This window comes from Heterocephalus glaber, unplaced genomic scaffold (assembly GCF_053883595.1).
Source record: "Heterocephalus glaber isolate CG9 unplaced genomic scaffold, H.glaber_assembly_v1.0 deba00001168, whole genome shotgun sequence".
NCBI classification, from domain to species: Eukaryota; Metazoa; Chordata; class Mammalia; order Rodentia; family Bathyergidae; genus Heterocephalus; species Heterocephalus glaber.
Genome location: NW_028258206.1, coordinates 81990 through 105905, shown reverse-complemented (window position 1 = coordinate 105905; position 23916 = coordinate 81990). Strand labels below are relative to the sequence as shown.

The following is a 23916-nucleotide window of genomic DNA, read 5'->3' as shown; positions in this document are numbered from 1 at the left end:
TCTTTGAAGACATATATTCTGTGGAAGGAGACTGGAGACATCTGGAGCATTTGCAGATATTCCATAGCACTATAGAACTTTGCTTTACCTACCATTATCTGGTGTACATCTGCTGTGTGTCAGACACTGTTTCCATGTAGAGGATATGGAGGGAAACTAGATGTGGGAGTCCTTGCACCCAAGGGTATCACATTCCTAGAGGAGAAGGACAGCTAAGAAGAGAAAGGAAAGTACTAATCAAGTATTGCATAGTTTTCCAAGAGGAAATGAAAGTGGTGCTGAGATTAAAGGTGAGGAGGAGATCTGATTACCAAGGAGGATCAGGAAAGTCCTTTCTGAGGAGTGGTATTTTAAAACAAGACATTAAGGATTAGGCATTTGTCTCTGAGCATCCAGGGGAAGAATATTTCAGAAACAGAATGTAAAGACTGTGGGGCAGGACAGGGCTCATCATTGATGAATGAGAGATTTATGTGGCTGGAAGGTGGAGAGTGAGGAGAGGCATGAGAAGAGAGGAGACCAGAGGAGTGGGCAGGGCTCAGTGTCCACCCCAGTGGGCCACAGTTTTATTAAGTACATTACATCTTTCATTGGCTACACTGGGGATGATCTATGCTCCTGTCTTTAGCTTTTTGGGGGGTGATATAAGTATTTCTAGCCTACAGAGTGCTTAAGTTTGAGAAATGTTCAGGGGATATATTTGCCTCAGATATGGGGCAAAACATTGTGAGGAATTTCAATCAGTTGGGATTTCAAGGCCCTAAGAGTGTGGAAACATGTGGCTTGATTCTCTCACAGGGAACCTTTTTAAACAACTGAGCAGAGTATGATAGACACAATTAGAGTCCAGGAAATTAAGTCTTAAACCTTACAGTATATCTGGCTCCTAACATATCATGTGATAGAAGTAGCTAGTTTAATGTAAGTGATAAAAGGCCACAGTCCAATCTCAGTGAACACTCAGCCTTTTCATCACCCTTTCTATTAAAATTGGAACTCATATCTGCTCTTCTTGATACATGAAAACACATTATGGAACTTGGGGTTACTCTATAACTTGTGTCCTCTCCAAACTACTAGATAAAGCTTTTAGATATCAAGCCAGCATTTACAGAGGGATGGCTAAAGGCCAGCACTGGGCTTATCTTTGTCTGCAGTCAAAGACAACAGGAGCTAGACTCACAGTTCTAGAGCTCTGGCTCCCTGCAGGTCATAGACCAGAGCATGGTCGGTTCTGGGTTCCTTTGGAAGAGAAAGATATAACCACAAGCACTCATTTGATAGATTAGGTAAGTGAGGCTGGGGAAGTTTAACTTACTCAGGGCCTATGCATCTATCACATGCTGAGGCTGCCTACTGCTTGCTGTGTACATAACAAGTAGATAGGTGACCCTGGCATCCATAGAAAGCCAGGGGCACCTGGACCTGGTTCCAGGGCAATCCTTTTATCTTCTCCTCTCTCATGGAATGTTCTGACAGATTCTTCACCATGTCTGGGTGCAAAACATCAAAGTCACAGAAATATTATCACTTCACATCCACTAGGATGTTTGTTCAAATTGAATGAATGAATGAATGAACGAGCAATCATCGAGGATATGGAGAACTAGCACTGTCAAACATTGCTGGTGAGTATGTAAAATGATGCAGCTGTTATGGGCTGTACTGTCTGGAGGTTCTCTAAAAAGTTAGACATATAGCCATATGAGTCAACAATTTCTTTCTTAGTTGTATACTGAATATAATTGGCATCTATTATTTAAATAAATACATGTTCTCATTGTCCATAACACCACAATTCACAAAACTTAGGATGTGGAATCATCCCACACATCTGAGCAGGTGAAGGGTGGTATGCTTTGGACATGGAATGTTCCCCAAAGCCTTATGCACTCAGAAGTGGGGCTCTGGGGAGATGACTGGACCATGGGGGGATGAATGAGATGTTAGGAAGTGGGTCAGTGGGTGTTATGGCCTGTGTCTAGATGTCCCCCCAAAGCCTCATGCAGTCATGAATGGGCCTTTTTCATAGGTGGCTGAATCTAAAGTGTGTGATTGATTCATGGTGCAATGCAAGATTAAGGGTGCTAGGGTTAAGGGTGGGTGATAACTAAGTCAATCTACTGATTGCTTTGGCACAGCCCTAATCCTGGTACCCTGTATACAATATAACGGATGGAAAGAGGCTTGTCTTGTCCCTTATTTGTTTGCTTTGCCACCTTCTGCTCACCATGAGCTGTTTTTCCTCTGCAATGTCTGTATACCATTCCACCCTGCCTTGGAGCCAGCCAATTATGGATCAAACCTCTAAAAACTGAGCTAAATAAACCTTTCCTCCTCTTAACTTGTGTGTGTTGGGTTTTTTATCTCAGCAATGAGAAAAGTAACTAAGACACTGGGGATGTAACCTGGAAGGATGTATCTCCCTCCTCAGCTTCACCCTTCTCTCTTTGCCTCCTGGCTTCCATGACATAAGCAACTTACTCTATTATGATTCTCTGTCATAGTGCTTCTGTTTTTGATCCAGCCAACCATGGACTATTGCCATAAGGCAAAATAAATTTTTCCTGCTTGAAATTCTGGGTGTCAGATATTTAGTAGCAGTGACAAGGAAAAAGATTAAAACACATGGGTAGACGTATCATAGCATGTGCCTACAATGGAATATTATTCAGGCACAAAACAGTGAAGTACTGACACATGCTATAACATGGGTGTCACTTGACAACATAGTGAGTTAAAGAATTCTGAAACAATTGTCCAGATAGTGCCTGGTCTTGTTTATATGAGGTGATCAGAATTGGTATTCCAGTAGAGACAAACACACTATGGTTTTTGCCAGTTAATGAGAGGGAGGAGTGAGGGGAGGAACAATTTTACAGAGAGACTCTCATGTAGTATTGTCGGGAATGTTTTAATACTAGATATAGGTGGTGGTTCCATATTACTGTTGGTGTACAAAATCCCACTGTCTTGTTAACTTTGAAATGATTAATTTTATTTTATGTGCATTTCACCTGTGTATAATTTATAAAACCCACTGAATATATGCTGACATAATGAGATGTGTCACTATGCTGCCTGCAAAGCCCAGTGATGTATCTAGGGACATTGCCCAGCCTTCCTACCAAGTGGTCCAGTGCTGAGGCTTACCCCCAGGAATACAGGCTCCATGGCCTAGTTTATAATCTGAAAGCAACCTTATTAGCTGTAGTTAAAAGTATAATTCAGTAACTATGCATGCAACCAAGAATTAACATTCATACACACTAAGCTATGGTTTGAACATGTGCTCCAAAGTTCATTTGTTGGAAACTGAATCCCAATGCAAGAGGCTTAAGAGGCAGAAGCTTCAAGAGGTGATTACACCATGAGGGGGTCTGTTCTCGTAATCAGACTAATGCTCTTATCACAGGAAGGATCAGTTATTGCAGGACTGGGCTCCTGATGAATGGATGATTTCATTTCTCTCTCACTCTCTATCTCCTCCTGTCTCCCTCTAGCTTTCTCCATCTCTGTATTTCTGTCTCTCTCTCTCTCTCTCTTTCTCATCCCTCTCCCTCCCTTACCCCTGTCACTCATAGCCATTTTCTTCTTGCATGTTTTCTATGGAAGGATGCAGGAAGAGAATTCTAGACAGATGCCAATTATTAGACCTTGGACCTCCCAGGCTTCAAAAAGAGTAAAAATAATCAAAAGTGTATTATTTATAAATTAATCACCTAAAGTGTTCTCTGATATTCAGATAACAGGAACTAAGTCAGTAGTGATGACCAGACTGGTCCATTCTCACACCCTAAAATGCCCCATCTACTTTCCCTCCAAAGAGTCCTTTGTCCATGATAGTGCAATCAAATATTGTGTTGACTCTCACAGGGTTAGATTTTATTTTTTTTGTGCTGAGAGAAGTTGGAGGCATGTAAGCAACAGAAGAAAGTCAGAACATCTGTGTTTTTGGAGGCTGTTATTAGTGTTTGAGCACAGGACTCTGTACATAAGGCCAGTGTTGGTAAATACAAAACAAATTGGGATATCACTGCAATAGGGAGGAGGGATACAGCACAGACTACTGACTTTTGCAACACATAGCATTGGCACTCATTAATTTACTGTTATTCTTTCTCTGTTTTGTAAATGTTTTTTATGGTACTGTCATGATAGTATCTTTATTTTTATTTCTCATAAATTAATTTATTGGTACATTTTAGATATACAGTATAATGACATTCATCACTGGAGATTTGTACCTTTACATAATATATCTTGTTTCTTTTTTTTTTCATTCCCCTGCCCTCCCTTCAACCCCTCCTCTCCTCCCTATTTACAAAGGCTTTCTTTCCATTTTTTCCTTTTCTCCTATTAATTCCATTCCCTTCTTTCCTTTCCCTTACCCCTCACACTTCCCCTTCCCTTTGGATCTTTTCTGCCTATTTCACATTATCTATTATACCTTTTCATCCTCATTTAAACTTTCAGTTTATCACATAGAGAAACTATTCAGTATTTACAAATGTGTGTCCTATTAATTTCACTTAAGAGTATCACCTCAATGTGCATCCATTTAGCTATAAATGTCTCTAGCTTCCCATTTTTTATGGCTGAGTAGTACTCTATTTTATTAAAAAACAAACAAACCCAGATTTAATTTATCCATTCTCCAGTTGATGGGCAATTGGGCTGTTTTCCATGTTGTGCTAGTTCGGTGCAACTGAGGTTTTGTTCATAAAATCTTTTCCCATGCCAATGTCTTCGAGAGTTCTACTTAACCTCTGTTCCAGCTGCTTTAGTGTCTCTGTTTTAATATTAGTTCTTTAATTCATTTTGATTTTAGTTTAGTGCATGTTGAGAGATATAGGTCTAGTTTTAATCTTTGGCAAGTTAAAACCCAATTTTTCTAGCACCATATGGGTGGGCTGTTAATGTTGTTTTTTGATGTGGTTTTCTCAAAATTTCCTAATATTCTCTGATTTTTCATTTGGTTATTGGGTAATTATTTACATTCTGCTTTCTTGTTAAGCCATGTAACAACTCTCTGCGATACCTGTCTTCTGCCCATACGATGAGTTCAGTGAACACACAATTTAGTGACAGGTAGAGGGGTATGCATATTGTTTTTGTGGTCACAAACAGTTCTGCACTATTTCATGACTACATTTTTTTTTGGCAATAGAGATTGGACCCAGGGTCCTCACATGGAGCTACTTCCCCAGCCTTTTAAAAAATTTTATTTTGAGACATTTTTTCTCTATGTTTGTGGGTTGTCCATGCCAAGGTTGAACTTGCAGTCCTTCTGCCTCACCCTCACAGAATACTATGATTACAGGTATGTGCCACCACATGCAGTTTGCTACTACATTCTGAGTGTTGTGGGAGGTGTGGAAGCAAATATTTATCCAAATGTCAGGCTGACATGACCTGTCAGGTTATTCACGAAGCCCCTTGTTATCCAGGTGAGCATGCCAGCAGCACAATTTGGAAACACAAGATCTGGCTCTGGGCTCTGGCTTCCTGATCCAATTGCTTGGGGAAATTGCTTCCCTAGCTGTAGGTTTCCACATTTGTATGTGGGATTTGAAATAATTCCAGAATCATTTACCTCATGTAGTTGTCATGAGGATTCATTCAGAGAGATGTGGAAAAACTTTAGAAACTATGATGCAGATGTGTACACATGTTAGTGGTTACTTTATCAGGAAAGAGACTCTTGGGAGTGGAGTAGAAAGTGAGCAGGGATGCCAAGGTCTTCTCACTTTTTCTTAAAATTCACAGAAGGGCTTATCCACCAGAGGAAAGGCACAGATGGGATAACTCCTGTGTTGCCTCAGCCTATGGATCAGTTTTCTAGCTGTCCTCATCTTGATCTTGTGTAGGAACAGAGCTCCCATCACTTCTTATTCAGAAAGCTGGCACTGGGGTACCAGTCCCCCAACCATTCCTTTCTGGTTGTGGGCGAGACTGAGCATGCAGGAAAGTTTACGGCTTTGGACTCTAGATTTAGCCCACTTAAACTTGAATCCTATCTTGGCTATAATTGATGATATACTGGCAGAATTCATAACAGCTTCATTTTGGAAGTAGCCTATACATCCATCAACAGATAAATGGATAAAGAAGGTGTGGTGTTCGTACAAAGTGGAGCAACTCCTTTGCCATAAAGAAGGAAAAACTTGAGTCATTTGTAGGAAAGTTGATGTAACTCGAGACCATAATGTTAAGTGAAGTAAGCCAGACATGTGCTTAAATATCACATGGTTTCTCTTATATGAGAAATCCAAAATATAAAAAAGAGCAAAGTAAAACATTGATAAGAGGAACTAGGGAGATAGACCTTTTGTAAATGGGAAGGAGACCAAGAGATAGAGGGAGATGGGAGAGAGGGGAGGAGAAGTGGATGAAAAATGAATTAAAATGTATTATGTACACCTCAGGAGGTACTGCAAACATGTACTAATGAAAAAATATAAATTGAAAAAATGATAAAGAGTTCCTCATTTTGGGGGGTATAGTTTGCTCAACTGTGATACTGCAATCATAATATTACCTATCTCCCTGTTCCTCCCCACGCCATGGTGAGGTCCCAGGAGTGTGTTGGAGCCCTGCCTCCATCCAGTGTTCCACTTAGCCATGCAGGCACCTGCAAGGCCCAGTTCCATATCTTTTCTGCTACCTGGTCCCACAATACAGAGGCACAGGGGATTATACTTCCATAGTTAAATGTGATAGATTAATAACTACCAGAAATTGTCATTTTCTAAGCTGAGCTTGATGCTATGGTATTGCTGATTGTAACATTTGACCTAACATGTTGTGATTGATCGAATCAGTTTTCCTTCCTGATATAAGGAAAATAAAATAGGCTCAGAGTAATTAAAGCCTCAAAACCAAACACAAGCCATATCTGGAAGACACCTCTGAAAATCAATCATTCCACAAGGGTTTTAAACACAAGCAACAAAGATACCAGCATTAAGGAATTTTGAAATATCAACCCAGGGAGTCGCTCAGAAGATGCCGAATCACCCTGCTGCAGACAGGCAGGTCTGCCCATGCCCTACCGAGGTCCTGAGTCCCACAGAACAGGCCAAATCAGCCCTCTGCAGACAGGCAGGTCTGTGCACGCCCTACCAAGGTCCTGAGTCGCGTGGAAGACACCAAATCACCCCCTGCAGACAGGCAGCCACCTGGTTCCACACTACAAAGATGCAGAGGACACCAGACCACCAGACCAAGGTACTGAGTCCTGCTGTTCCCGGCCCAGAGGTAGGGGCTTCTGAGCTGTCATCCCACTGCTCCTGGTCCAGAGGAAGGGGCTTCCCAGCCACCATCCATCCCACTGCTCCCAGCCCACAGGAAAGGGCTTTTGGGTCACGATCCTGCTGCTCCCGGCCCCTGTCCCACCTCACCCAACAGAGAGGAGGTAATCCGTGCAGGCGCTAACAGTCCCCCGCCCCAGTTGAAATGAGAAAACATGTAAAAGAGTCTCAAAACCAGACTTCCAGATCACCTACAGCAACCCCAAAGGGAAATGAGATGAAACACTCTGATACTCAACCACCTGGACCCACTGAACTGGCAACGAAAGGGGATCTGGAAAAAATGAAATCAGAAATAATTTCTCAGATGACAGGAGAAATTGTGCCCCTAGTGCAAGACATGATTAATAAATCTAGAGAGGAGCTGAGGAACATGATGGAATCCCAACATAGGAAACAAATGGAATCCATAAAACAGATGCAAATAGATTTCCAGGACATGAAAAACTCCACTGAAAGTCTACACAGCAGAATGAGCCAATGTGAGGACAGAATTTCAGATATAGAAGATAAGATTGCAATTAGTGACCAGGAAAAGAAAAATTGCTTCAAAATTATAAGGGAACATGAGAAATCAATCCAGCAGCTGCTAGATGATGCAAAGAAGAATAACATAAGACTGATTGGGCTCAATGAAGAAACAGGAGAGAGTGCAGATGACATAAAAAAAATCTCTTCACAGAAATAATGGCAGAAAACTTCCTAAGGAGGGGAAAAGAGCTTGACATACAGATAAGTGAGGCATATAGAACTCCAAATAGCCTTGATCAAAAAAAAGCTACACATAGGCATATAATTGTTAAGATTCCAGAAACACAACAGAAGAACAAAGTTCTCCAAGCAGTCAGAGAAAAGAAACAAATCACATACAAAGGAAAGCCCATCAGAATCACAGCAGACTTCTCAACACAAACCAGCAAGGCAAGAAGAGCTTGGAGTGACATATTCCAAGCCCTAAAAGAAAACAGCCTCCAACCCAGATTGATGTACCCTGCAAAACTATCTTTCAAAATTGATGGAGAAATAAGATATTTTCATGACAAGAGCACCTTAGAAACTTTGTGAATACCAAACCAGCACTCCAAAGAATTTTACATGATATCCTAGGAACAGACATTGAGGATCACAACCCCAGGAAGCAAAGCAGAATGAACCCATCTGGCATGACAAGAAATTAAATGTAAAGGGGAAGAAGCCAACAAAAAGAAAAAGTCATGGCAATGACAAGTCAATACGTTTCAGTTATAAGCATCAACGTTATGGTCTCAATTCACCAATCAAAGAAATAGACTGGCAGAATGGGTCAAGAAGCAAAATCCAACAATATGCTGCATACGAGAAACACACTTAATTCAAAAGGAAACTCATAGACTGAAAGTTAAAGGGTGGAAAACAATACTCCATGTGACAGGAACCCGAAAAAAAGCAGGAGTAGCTATCCTCTTTGCAGTTCAAGTAGATTTCACACGAACACTGATTAAGAGAGATGAAGAGGGACACTACATCCTTGTAGAGGGACAATCCAAGAGGAAGACATGACAATCATAAATATCTATGCACCAAACACTAGTGCACCCAACTATATAAAACAAATACTAAAGGACATGAAAAGTCATATATGCACTCATACAATTGTAGTGGGGGACCTCAACATCCCACTGTCACAAATAGATAGATCAACTAGACAAAAAATAAGTAATGAAATACTAGAACTCAATCGAACTCTTGAACAAATGAACTTAACAGATGCTTACAGAGTCTTCCACCCCACAAAATCAGAATACACATTCTTCTCAGATGCACATGGGTCATTCTCAAAAATAGACCACATACTCACACATAAAACATGTTTAAGTAACTGCAAAGAAGTTGAAGTTATGCCCTGTATATTATCAGACCATAGTGCAGTGAAATTGGAGATCCATAGCAAAAGAAACTCAAAAAATTCATATCCACATGGAAATTGAACAACACACTTCTGAATAACCAATGGGTCACAGAGGAAATTCAAGAAGAAATCAGACAGTTCCTTGAATTAAATGACAATGACAGTACAACATATTGGAATCTATGGGACACAATGAAAGCAGTCTTATGAGGGACATCCATAGCACTGAATACACATATTAGGAAAACAGAACAAGCCCAATTAAACAACCTGATGCTGAACCTAAAGCTTCTAGAAAAAGAAGAACAGAACAACCCCAGGGCTCATAAAAGGGAGGAAATTATGAAGATCAGAGGAGAAATCAATGCAATGGAGACTAAGAGAATGATACAAAAAATCAATGAAGCCAAGAGTTGGTTCTTTGAAAGAATCAACAAAATTGACAAACCTTTAGCCAACCTTGTCAAAAAAAGGAAAGAAAAGGCCCACATCCATGCAATTAGGAATGAAAAGGGTGAAATTACAACAGAGCCAGCAGAAATCCAGAGGATCATCAATACCTACTTCCAGAACCTATAGGCCAATAAGATGGACAACACAGAAGAAATGGACAGAATCCTAGATACATATGAATTACCAAAATTGAACAAAAAGACCTAAAAATTCTGAACAACCCAATATCAATGAATGAAATTGAAAATGTAATTCAAAACTTATCAACTAAGAAAAGCCCGGGCCCTGATGGCTTCACTGCTGAATTCTACAAGACATTTAGAGAGGAACTACTGCCACTACTGTTTAAACTCTTTAATGAAATTGAAAAAGGAAGCAATACTCCCAAATTCATTCCTGGAAGCAAGCATCACCTTGATCCCCAAAGCAGAGAAAGACCCAACTGAAAAGGAGAACTATAGGCCAATCTCACTAATGAACATAGATGCAAAAATCCTTAATAAGATACTGGCAAACAGAATGCAGAAGATCACCAAGAAGATCATACACCCTAATCAAGTGGGATTCATCCCAGGGATGCAGGGATGGTTCAATATACGCAAATCAATCAATGTAATTCGCTATATCAATAGAGCCAAGGACAAAAACCATATGATTATCTCCATAGACGCAGAAAAAGCATTTGACAAAATCCAACATGCATTTATGATAAAATCCCTACAAAAAATTGGAATAGATGGTCTCTACCTCAAACTGATGGAAGCCATCTATGAAAAACCAACAGCCAATATCCTACTAAATGGTCAAAACCTGAAATCCTTCACACTAAAATCAGGAACAAGGCAAGGATATCCACTATCACCACTCTTGCTCAATATAGTTCTGGAAAGAGCCACAGCAATGAGACAGGAGAAAGAAATAAAAGGAATAAAGATAGGAAATGAAGAAGTCAAATTGTCGTTATTTGCAGTTGACATGATACTCTATATAGAAGACCCCAAGAGCTCCACGAAAAGCCTTCTAGACTTAATAACCAAATTCAGTCAAGTAGCTGGTCACAAGGTCAACACACAAAAATCAATAGCTTTCCTCTACACCAATGACAGACTCACTGAGAAATAGGGAAAATAATTCCTTTCACAATAGTATCCAAAAAACTGAAATACCTAGGAATCAACCTAATGAAAGAAATCAAAGACCTTTTCTCTGAAAACTATGGCACTCTGAAAAGAGAGATTGAAGAGGATATCAGAAAATGGACAGACATCCTGTGCTCCTGGGTAGGAAGGATTAATATAGTGAATATGGCCATACTTCTAAAACTGCTATATAGATTTAATGCAATTCCAATTGAGATCCCAGCAGCATACTTCATAGACCTCAAGAAAACAATCCAAAAATTCATTTGGAACAAGAAGAGACCCAGAATAACAAAAGCAATTCTAGGTAACAGAGACATGGCAGGGGGTATCACAATCCCCAACCTGCAACTCTACTACAAAGCTATTGTGATAAAAACAGCATGGTACTGGCAAAGAAACAGACTTGAGGACCAGTGGAACAGATTAGAAGATGCAAAAACAACGCCAGACACACACAGCCATCTCATCTTTGATAAAGGAGCCAAACACCCTCACTGGAGGAAAGATAGCCTCTTTAATAAATGGTACTGGAAAAATTGGGCTTCAACTTGCCAAAGATTAAAACTAGACCTGTATCTCTCACCGTGCACTAAACTAAAATCAAAATGGATTAGAGATCTAAATATTAAAATAGAAACTCTGAACCAGTTGGAACAGAGGTTAGGTAGAACCCTTGAAGACATCAGGGTAGGAAAAGATTTTATGAACAAAATCTCTGTTGCCCGTGAACTAGCACAAACAGTCAACAAATGGGATCTCTTCTTATTCAAAGTCTTCTGCACAGCAAGAGAATCCACCAGCAGTATGAAGACACAACCCACAATGTGGGAAAAAATCTTCACCTGCTCTTCCTCAGACAAAGGTCTACTATCTCAAATCTATAAAGAACTTAAAAAGATCAGACCTCCCAAATTTAAGACCCAATCCAAAAATGGGCATCTGAAATGAACAGACATTTCTCACACAAAGAAGTAGAAATAGCAAATAAATACATGAAAAAATGTTCAACATCACTGGTCATTTGAGAGATTCAATTGAAAACAATGCTGGGATTCCACTTCACTCCAGAAAGAATGGCTGCTATCATGAAATCAATAACAAATGCTCTCAGGGCTGTGGGGAAAGAGGTACCCTGCTCCACTGCTGGTGGGAGTGTAGACTGGTGCAAGCACTGTGGAAATCAGTATGGAGATACCTCAAAGAACTAGGACTGGAAGTCCCATTTGACCCAGCTATTCCACTGCTGGGGATCTTCCACAAAGAATTAAAAGAACCATACCACAGTGATATATGTGCACCCATGTTCATAGCTGCGTGGTTTGTGGTAGCTAAAACTTGGAAACAGCCCAAATGCCCATCAACTGGAGACTGGTCAAAGAAAATATGGCTTTTTTATAAAATGGAGTACTACTCAGCCATAAAAAATGAGAAATTAGAGACATTTATAGCTAAGTGGATGCACATTGAGGCAATACTCTTAAGTGAAATAAATAGCTCACACATGTGTACATACCAAATAGTTTCTCTGGTGTGAGAAACTGAAAGTGTAAATAAGGACTAAATGTATAAAAGGAAATGTGAAATAGGAAGAAAAGGGGCAAAGCGGAAGGAAGTGGGAGGGCTAGGGGAAAGGATAGAAGGGAATGGGATTAATATGAGAAAATGGAAAAATAGGAAAAAAATCTTTGTAAATAGGGAGGGCTGGAGGGGTTGAAGGGAGGGCTGGGCAAGGGTGAAAAATAAGAACCAAGAGAGACTATGTAAAGGTGCAAGTTTCCAATGATGAATGTCATTATATTGTATACCTAAAATGTACCAATGATTAGAATGAATAATCAATAATGCAAAATAGGAAGAAAAGGTCCAAAGAGGTAGGGGTAGTGGGAGGGGCAGGGGAAAGGAAAGAATGGAAAGGAAAAATGCTGAGAAATGGAAAAAATGGAAACAAAGTCTTTGTAAATAGGGAAGGGTGAGGAGGTGAAGGGAGGGCTAGGAATGGGGAAAAAATAAGAACCAAGATGCATTATGTAAAGGTACAATTCCCAATGAGAAATGTAATTGTGTTGTATACCTACAATGTACCAATAAAAGAATTTAATACAGAAAACAAAGAAATATCAACCCAGGAATTCAACCAAGGACAGTACCAAAAGCAAAAAGAGAAGACATTTAAGCAAGGCACAAATGCAGGCTTCCATGGCACAAAAGCAAAATTCTGAGGGAAATGCGGTGGAAAAATCTGATAATCAACCACCTGGACCCCCTGAATTGATAGCACAGGAAGTAACAAAGCAGATACATGAGGCTCTAGAAAAATTCAAAGCAGAAATAATCTCCCAGATAAATACAGAGATGGTAGGTAGAGTGAAAGACATGATTAGAGTCTCCAGAGCAGAAACAGATAAGAAAATAGATGAGATCAGAAACATGCTGGAAGCCATGAATGCCCAGCATAAGAAAGAAATGGAATCCATGAAACAGATTCAAACAGATATTCAGGAGATAAAAAACTCCATTGAAAGCATGCAGAGCAGACTAAGAGAATCTGAAGACAGAATATCAGATATAGAAGATAGGAGAGATTTCTTAAAGATAGTAAGGGACCATGAGAAATCAATCCAACAGCTGCTAGATGATGCAAAGAAGAATAATATAAGACTGATAGGAGTCCACGAAAAAACAGGAGAAATTACAATTGACATAAAAATACTGTTCAGAGAAGTAATAGTAGAAAACTTCCCAGACAGAGGTGGAGAATTTGACACACAAATAAGTGAGACATATAGAACTCCACCCGGCCATGATAAAAAAAATCTACACCTAGACATATAATAGTCAAGATCCCAGAAACTCAACAGAAGAACAAAGTTCTACAGGCAGTTAGATAAAAGAAAGAAATCACCTACAAAGGAAAGCCCATCAGAATCACGGCAGATTTCTCAACAGAAACCCTCAAATCAAGGAGAGTCTGGAGTGAAGTATTTCAAGCCCTAAAAGAAAATAACTTCCAACCTAGACTGTTATATCCGGCAAAATTATCTTTCAAAATCAATGGGACAATTAGATACTTTTACGACAAAGAACACCTGGGAAATTTCATGAACACCAAACCAGCACTCCAAACAATTTTAAGCAATATCCTTGAAAAATACAATGAAGGTCACAACTCCATGAGGGCCAACAGAGAGAAGAAACGATGCAAGGTAAGGCTCTTAAGGGAAAGGGGGGAAAATAAGAAAGGAGCCAACAACAATAAAACATCATGGCAAGAATGAGTCAATATCTCTCAGTTATAACTATCAATGTTAATGGCCTCAATTCGCCAAAAAAAGAAACAGATTGACAGAATGGATTAAGAAGCAAAACCCAGCAATATGCTGTATACAAGAAACAAACCTAACTCAAAAGGAAATTCATAGACTGAAAGTAAAAGGATGGAAAACAGTTCTCCACATGACAGGAAACCAGAAAAAAGCAGGGGTAGCAATCTAATCTGCAGACAAAGTAGATTTCAAACCAAAACTAATTAAGAGAGACAAAGATGGTTACTATATCCTTGTGAAGGGAACAATCCAAGAGGAAGCGATGACAATCCTAAATATTTATGCACCAAATACGAATGCCCCCAACTATACAAACAAATACTAATGGAAATGAAAAACCAAATAAGCACTAATACAATTGTACTGGGGGACCTCAATACCCCACTATCACAAATAGATCATCTAGACAAAAACTTAACAGTGAAATTCTAGAACTGAACCAAGCTATTGAAAAAATGGACTTAATAGATGTTTATAGAGTGTTCCACCCCACGAAATAAGAATAAACACTCTTTTCAGCTGCACACGGGTCATTCTCCAAAATAGATCACATGCTAGCTCATAGGCTATATCTAAGTAATTGTAAAATAATTGAAGTTATCCCCTGTATATTATCAGACCATAGTCCAATAAAATTGGAGATCAATAACATAAGAAACCCCAAAACTCCCACAAACACATGGAAATTGAACAACACCCTCCTGAACAACCAATGAGTGACAGAGGAAATTAAAGAAGAGATTAGACAGTTTCTACAAGTAAATGATCATGCCAGTACAACATACAGGATCTATGGGACACAATGAAAACAGTTCTACATGGGAAATTCATAGCCGTGAATGCCCACATTAGGACAACAGAGAGAACTCCATTAAATAACCTAATGCAGAACCTCAAGATCCTAGAAAAAGAACAGCATAATGAATCCCATGCTCATAAAAGAGAGGAAATTACAAAGATCAGAGCAGAAATCAATGCATGGAGACTGAGAGAATGATGCAAAGAATCAATGAATTGAAGAGCTGGTTTTTTGAAGGAATAAATAAAATTGATAAACCTTTAGCCAATCTTTTCAAAAAAAGGAAAGAAAAGGCTCAAATCCATGTAATTAAGAATGAAAAAGGTGAAGCCACAACAGATCCAGCAGAAATACAGAGGATCATCAATACCTATTTTGAGAACATGTACTCTAATAAAATGGAAAACACAGAAGAAATGGACAGATTCCTAGATACATAAGAATTGCCAAAGTTAAATAAAGAAGATATAGAAATTCTGAACAGTCCAATAACAATGAGTGAAATTGAAAATTAATAAAAATTTTACCAACAAACAGCCCAGTTCCTGATGGGTTCAATGCTGAATTCTATAAGACATTTAAAGAAGAACTATTGCCATTACTCTTTAAACTCATCAAGGAAATTGAAAGGGAAGCAAGGCTTCCAAATTCATTCCTGGAAGCAAGTGTTACTTTGATCCCAAAACCAGGGAAAGACCCAACCCAAAAAGAGAACTACAGGCCAATCTCCCTAATGAACATAGATACAAAAATCCTCAACAAGATACTGGCAAACAGAATGCAGAGCGTTTTCAAGAAGATCATACACCCTGACCAAGTCGGATTTATCCCAGGGATGCAAGGATGGTTCAAAATCCATAAATGAATAAATATAATACACTATATTAACAGAGTCAAGGACAAAAACCATATGATCATCTCAAGAGATGCAGAAAAGGCATGTGACAAAATCCAGCACCCATTCATGGTAAAAACGCTACAGAAAATTGTAATAGAAGGTCTTTATCTCAACCTGATTAAGGCTATCTATGAAAAACCAACAGCCAACATCATACTAAATGGTCAAACACTGAAAACATTCATGCTAAAATCAGGAACAGGACAAGGATGACCACTATCACCTCTCTTGTTCAATATTGTTCTGGAAACATTAGTTGCAGCAATTAGAAAAGAGAAAGAAATAAAAGGAATAAAGATAGGAAAGGAAGAAGTGAAACTATCATTATTTGCTGATGATATGATACTTTACATAGAAGACCCAAAAAACTCAGTCAAAAGTCTTCTAGACCTAATTGACAGATTCAGTAGAGTAGCTGGATATAAGGTCAACACTCAATAGCCTTCTTGTATGCAAATAGCAGACCCATTGAGAGAGAAATTAGGCAATAATTCCTTTTACAATAGCATCTAAAAAAATTAAAAATCTAGGAATCAACCTAACAAAGGAAGCAAAGGACCTCTACACAGAAAACTACAGCACTCTGAAGAAGGAGATCAAAGAGGATATAAGAAAATGGAAAGATATCCCTTGTTCCTGGGTAGGAAGAATCAATATAGTGAAAATGACCATACTTCCAAAACTACTATATAGATTTAATGCAATACCGATTGAAATTTCAATAATATACTTCAGAGAACTGGAGAAAACAATCCAAAAATTCATTTGGAAGCAGAAGAAACCTAGAATACCAAAAGCAATTCTAGGCAACAGAGACATGGCTGGGGTATCACAATACCCAACTTGAAACTATACCACAAAGCTACTGTGATAAAAACAGCATGGTACTGGCAAAGAAAAAGACCCAAAGATCAGTGGAATAGATTAGAAGATGCAGAAACAACTCCAGACATACTCAGCCACCTCATCTTTGACAAAGGAGCCAACCACCCTCATTGGAGAAAAGATAGCCTGTTTAATAAATGATTTTTGAAAAACTGGATTTCAACCTGCCAAAGATTAAAATTAGATGCATACCTATCACCATGCACTAAACTAAGATCGAAGTGGATTAAAGAGCTAAATATCAAGTAAACTTTCTGGAAGATAAGTTAGGTAGAACTCTCAATGACATTGGCATAGGAAAAGACTTTATGAATAAAACTTCAGTAGCACGGGAGCTAACACAAAGAATCAACACAAAGATCAACTGGGATCTCATCTTATTAAAAAGCTTCTGCACTGCAAGAAAAACTACCAACAGAGCTAAGAGACAACCTACAACATGAGAAGAAATTTTTAGCAGCTGTACCTCAGACAAAGGTCTACTATCTAGAATATATAAAAAATTGAAAAAAATCAGACCCCCTAAATTCAAAGACCCAATTCAAAAATGGGCATCTGAAATGAACAGACATTTCTCAGAACAAGAAGTAAAAGCAGCAAATAAATATATGAAAAAATGTTCATCATCCCTGGTCATTAGAGAGATGCAGATGATAACAACACTGATATTCCACCTCACCCCACAAAGAGTGGCTGCTATCATGAAATCAACCAATAACAAATGCTGGCAGGGGTGTGGAGAGAAAGGAACCCTTTTCCATTGTTGGTGGGAGTGCAGACTGGTGCAACCACTGTGGAAATCAGTATGGAGATACTTCAAAGAACTAGGACTAGAGGTCCCATTTGACCCAGCTTTTCTGCTACTGGATATATTCCCCAAAGAATTAAAAGAATCTTATCACAGCTATATATGTGCACCTATGTTTATAGCGGCACAGTTTGTAATAGCTAAGGTTTGGAAACAGCCCAAGTGCCCATCAACTGGAAACTGGATAAAGAAGATGTGTTTTTATTAATAAAATGGAGTACTACTCAGCCATAAATGAGAAACTAGAGTCATTTATAGCTAAATGGATGCATATTGAGGCCATACTCTTAAGTGTAATAAATAGAACACACATGTGTAAATACCGAATAGTAACTCTAGTGTGAGAAACTGAAAATGTAAATAAGGATGAAAATGATTAAAATGAATAACTGATAATTTGAAATACGAAAAGGTCCAAAGGGGTAGGGCTGCCAGGACAGGAAGGGGAAAGGGAAGAAGGGAAAGGAAAAATTATGAGAAAGAAAAAAAATGGAAGCAATGTCTATGTAAATGGGGGGGGGGTGAAGGGCCCATAGGTAATGGGGAAAAATAAGAACTAAGATACATCATGTTCAGGTACAAACACCCAATGATAAATGTAAATGAATTGTATACCTAAAATGTACCAATTAATATATAAATAATAATAAAAATTATTACCTATCTCATAGGATAGGTACTATATCAGCTAATGTGGGTAAAGTTCACAGGATGGTAAAGCTCAGCGTCTCCATAGTGAATGTTTTCTCCCACATCCAGTGTGTCTTAGCGTTGTGTTCCCTTCTGCCCTCAGGAGCTCTTGGTTCCTGGCTGAGCTAGAGAACCCAGGAGATCCAAAGTGATAGGTGAGATAAGGAGAAGAACAAGGAGAGGGTGTCTCAGAAAATCTTAGAAGGATATATGAGTCTGAGAGAGGCTGGCAGTTTTGATGGGGTCCTGTGATTTGGATAATGGGAACTTTGGTCCTCTTAGATCAATTCTGGCCAATTTCTGTCAGTGTCAGATAAAGCACAAGGCCCAGGCATTCCCAAGGCTGCAAATTCCCCATCCACCAAGTCCTGTTCATTCTGTTATCTTCATATCTTTCAAAGAAGTCCAGAGTTGAAGGGAAGAATGAAGGGTCATGTGTGTCAAAGCAGCAAGCTGGGCACTTCAAGTAGAGGATTCTTGTACTTCACAGAATTTATCCAAATTTGTAATTCAGTATTTATTTGTGTGGTATTTTTATTTGTTTTTTTAATTAGTTCATGAATCTATTATAGTGGTGTTCATTTGGAGAAACTGGTACATATATATAAAACATATTTTCTCATTTCCTTAACCATTTTCACATCCCCCATCTTCTTTTATATCTTTAGAGATGTGTGATTGTTTTTTAGTGTCTTTTCCCTAATAAGTACAAATTGCATGAGGGCCAAGATTCTGACCCTTATAAATGTAATACTTTATACATGTCCTGAACACAGCAGACATAAAGCTCTGCTGACATCCAATGGCATTGAGCGAGACACCTACCCTCTCCAATTCTGAAAGAATGTCTCCAGATCTAAGATTCTTCTCACTATTCCAGCCAGGAGACCCAGAAGAGTTGGCTACTGCCTTTCCTGAACCATCAAATCATAGATATGACCTGCATCCCCAAAAAACATGTTTGGCCCCACTGAGAAGAATGGGAACATGAAAGCTGAATTAGACAAATACCTTGCTTTTATTTTTTTTTCTTTTTTAATAGCTGAGGTTGTGAATTGCAAAATTTGAATCTAATGCTCAAAAATTCCCAGATGAGGGCAGAGGTTCTAGAAGAGGTATCACTTGGGCTCACAACACAAATGATCAGAAGTGTCAGTTGATGGCAGTCTTTCCATCACTGGGTCCCCAGGCAAACTGTCCACTCTTCCAGATATGTGAGCCTATGCTTCTCTAAATGATGTTTGAGGTTCAGCTTTGGTCTATTGTAAAGGATGCTGAGAAAGCAACTCAGCTCTTCAGTGTTGATAAAACACTTATCATGCCTGTCTGATTACTTTTACTTGACTATCGTTATCTGTATTTTCAAGTAGAATAATATCTGTGTCTTAGTCATCTTTGTATGCACTGTACTTAGAGCAGAGCTTTAAAATTGCATGGTGAGTGCCTCAATACATGAATGAGTCAGTGGGAGACAAGGGGTGTCTGTCTTCTTCATGTGTTCCACATAACTTCATGTGTAAGGCTCTTTATGTTAGGAGATGTCACTTGTATGCATTGAATGGCTCAAAGAACCTGCCTTGTTTCACATCTCCATTGCAGAACAAGACACTTTGCATTGGCAAAAGTATGGTGCTGGCTACATTTTAGCCCCAAGCAATGACTAACTAGCCTTTTTCTTCCTGTTGACACAGATTTCAAGCACACTGAACAGGGCTGAGATAAGAATGGGAGGTGGAAGGTCATATTAACTCTAGGTATAACATGATCTTAGAAAATATGTGTTTTGGAGGGAAGTCAAAAGGTATGAGTTTCCACAGGGAGTTAGTTTCCAAAAAAGAATGAGGAAGGCTTGGGTTTAGGGAGTTAATGAAATTGTCCACAGCTATGGGCTGATATTCTCATCTTTCCTGTTTTCAACTAGCTCTTAACTAAGTAAAGGAGGCAGGCGAGATAGTTGTGACAATACATTTTACCCACGAGATATCCACCTATTCAGGCTCATGTCAGGTTGCTCTAAAGACAAGGCAGAATGATGAGGGGAGTAGATGAGGACTGAGTGTCAGTCTCTGAAGAAGGACTGACAGGCAGAAACAATATAGAGAAACAGATGTGCACAAGCTCAATTTAGATGTCTTCTATTTATGGTGAGTTTAAGAACTTTGAGGTCTTCATTTTGATCATGGAATCTTCAGTTGCTCATCCCAAGAAGACGTGGAACATGAGTAAGAGTGATGATAAGGAGTCTGTCTAATTTCCAAGCACTCAGTCCTATGGCATCTCCAGTCAGAAATGCCGTGGGGGCTCACAGGTGACAGTCAATGCTATTATAAGTGTCCTCTTCCTCATCTTTCAAGGTCTCCACTTCACCCATTCAAGTAGTCATTCACCAAAAAGCCATCTGCTCTGGCTCCTGTTGTCCACTCCCTTAATAGCTGGAATCATCTGTTTGGAGTCCTGCATGGTATATCCTGCCTCTAGTGACTTCTGCTGAGGTGGCTAAGGGGTTTGGGATCCACCTGGCAATTCAGGCTGTTCTTCTCTCTCATATCCATTGATCTTGGACATGGAGTTATCCAGAGAGATTGTGCCATTGATCTGGAATATGGCCAATATGCTGTCTGTGGCAGGCCCCTTTGAGGGGCCACCTGAAGAGTGGAATAATTTGATACTACTCAGTGTAATCATAAGCACCATCTCATCCATGCCATAGTTCTCCATTAAAGGCCCTGTTCTCCACATAATTTTACAGGTCATCTTAAACTTTCAGTAATGGTGGCTGAGTCACAGGTGGTTCATTCTGTTGTATGAACAATCCAGGGAGATGAAGTGTTACCCAAAGATTACAGGAAAGTTCATGTAGAGGCCCATTGATCTCCTCGTTCAACTCACCTTACTTGTCAGGATGCCCTCTCTGTGTAAAATACTCTACTAGGGACCAGGAACAGAAGAATGAATGATACCCAGACTATTCCCTTGACAATTTCTCAACCTGGTGATGGAAAGATTCTGTAAACCACCAATGGTGATGAAAGCAGTAAATAACAGATATGTGTAAAGCAGACAGAATTTGTGCAATGAAAGTGGTTCGCAAAGACCCTATTAGAAGGAATTGTGTGATCTTGATGTTTTCTTTCAGTACTGGGGGTTGAACTCAAGGCATTCACTCTGAGTTATATCCCCAGTCATTTGTTTAAATTTTGAGACAGGGTCTTCCTACGTTGCTAAGTGGCCCAAGCTAAATTTCAACTGGTGATCTTCTTGGATTTTAAAGGAGTATTAAGAGTTTTCTATGGGACAGAAGCACAGACTAGGCACCTGGATGTGTGAAAATCTACAGATGTGCCTTGTTTGAATCAATTTTATGTACTTCAGAATGGCCATAGTAGGCACGAAGACTACTACAGGAAGGGGAGGTGGAGGAAATTTCATGCCAATGGCTTACATTCCTGATAAGAATAAACAATCTTTGGACTTGCAGATAATATTGATTGAGTTGTAATGATTTCTCACAGAATATGAACTCAAAGGAGGTCAAAGTCAGAATGTGCATGATGGGTTGACAAGTGCCAAGCTGGAAAGGGCATCTCTCTCCTCCCAACTGCAGGTGATTTGCAGCTGGCCTTTCAACTGGCTGCTGCTTTGGCTCCACCACCTTTTCCCGCACATAAATAATTCATGCTATCCTCACCAAATCTGTGCTGGGCACCCAATTGAAGCTCTGAAGTCACAGCCTTGAAATCACCTGGAAGGGAAACTCAGAGGAGAGAATTGCAGAAGGAAATGGACTTGATCCTAAACTTCTCGGTGGAAGCCTGGGTTCTCTTGGCTCTCAGCCTGGTGCTTCTGTATCAGTGAGTAACTTTCCAAGCTCCTCTCCTGTATGTCTCTGGTTTTGGGGTATGTTCAGGCCTGTGTTTCCCTTTTATGGTTGCATGATCAAAAGAGATAATGGAAAGAAAATTGCTACAACATAGAATAGGTTCCTACTTACCTTGTACAGGTACCTTGAGCATCTCACTCTCTCCTGTTGTAACTCTGTATTCCTCTGGCTAGGAGAATAGTTGACATGATTGTTTTCTCTGAGGATGATCTGATTGATATTTTGAATTTAGACTAATGCACCAGAATTCAGCAGAGACAGATTATGAACAATTGTTTGGCATATCCAATAGGAACTGCACCCCCTTCCCCAGCTTTGGGAATTCTGGGGTAGCTGTGTTGGTTTGGATTGTGTTTCATATTCTTTGCCTTCTATGTTCTTTCTTCTGAGAGAGATGTGTGGAAGACTTGTCCCCTAAGGACAAGGGTATTTCGTGCTCCCTCCAAATACCCCTAGCATGCTTCACACAAGGCTCTTCAGTATACCCCAGGTTTCATGGGAGGCTCAACTCCATACTTTCTTCTTTTCTGGGACCTTTTCCTGAAAGTGTCATCCCTCCTAAAACTAAACTCCTCCACCCCATGGTGCATGGATTTGTTTATCCCTAAAAGACAAGATTTAAGAGCAGAGCACATTTGGATCTTGGGGAATAATATTTTTTAACCACTTTTTTTCCTTAAATTCTCTTATTGGTACATTTTAGGTATACAATACATTTACATTTATCATTGGGTGCTTGTACCTGTACATGATGTATCATGGTTCTTATTTTTTCCCCATTACCTGTGAGCCCTTCACCCCTAAACCCTTCCCTATTTACACACTTCATTTCCATTTATTTTTCTTTTCTCATAATTTTTCCTTTCCATTCTTTCCTTTCCCCTTCCCCTCCAACCACCCCTACCCCTTTGGACCTTTTCCTATTTCAAAGTATCAATCAACCAATAACAAATGCTGGTGGGGGTGTGCAGAGAAAGGAACCCTTCTCCATTGTTGGTGGGAGTGCAGACGGGTGCAACCACTATGGAAATCAGTGTGGAGGTACCTCAAAGAACTAGGGCTGGAGGTCCCATTTGACCCAGCTATTTCCCTGCTGGATATCTTCCCAAAAGAATTAAAAGAATCATACCACAGAGATATATGTGTACCCATGTTTATTGAGGCACAGTTTGTAATAGCTAAAGCTTGGAAACAGCCCAAGTACCCATCAACTGGAAACTGGATAAAGAAGATGTGTTTTTTTAATAAAATGGAGTACTACTCAGCCATAAAGAACGAGAAACTAGAGTCATTTATAGCTAAATGGATGCATATTGAGGCAATACTCTTAAGTGAAATAAATAGGACACACGTGTAAATACCAAATAGTTTCTCCAGTGTGAGAAACTGAGAATGTAAATAAGGACTAAAAGGATTAATAACTAATAATTGGGGAATAATCTTAATCCTTGCCATGGCTTTGCTGATGTGTCCCTGATAAGTGCTACAAACACAGATCCTTTCATGCAAGTTTTGATTTTCATTTTATGATTTTATAGCATTAATTAGATTTGTACAAGATGTTGAAACCTATACTGCCTTAAAGCCTCACCCTTAGATAAGAGGAACCAATTCAACTACCTGGAACATGTTATGGTTTCTTAATTTATGTTGCAGAATGCATTTATGAACAGGAAGTTTGCTTAACTTTGGAAGGCCCCCTCTCTTGTAGCTGAAGTTCCTTCGAGGCTCATCGATTACTTGTACATATGACACTTTTATCCATACTTTCCCAATTTGTTGCCATGGGGTTTAGTTTTTAGGACTAGCAGCTAAAATCTTAAAATGTTTGCCAGCA

At 39.4% G+C, this 23916-nt stretch overlaps 1 protein-coding gene across 1 annotated transcript in view; it reads left to right on the top strand.

Annotated features, from left to right (window-relative positions):
- Positions 1-21801: 21801 nt before the first annotated feature.
- LOC101723158 (cytochrome P450 3A14) overlaps positions 21802-23916 on the top strand; it is a 51614-nt gene continuing 49499 nt past the window's right edge. Inside the window, exon 1 of the mRNA XM_087210642.1 lies at positions 21802-22050. Coding sequence (XP_087066768.1) covers positions 21980-22050 — 71 coding nt within the window. The 5' untranslated portion in view covers positions 21802-21979. The remainder of the gene's footprint in view (positions 22051-23916) is intronic.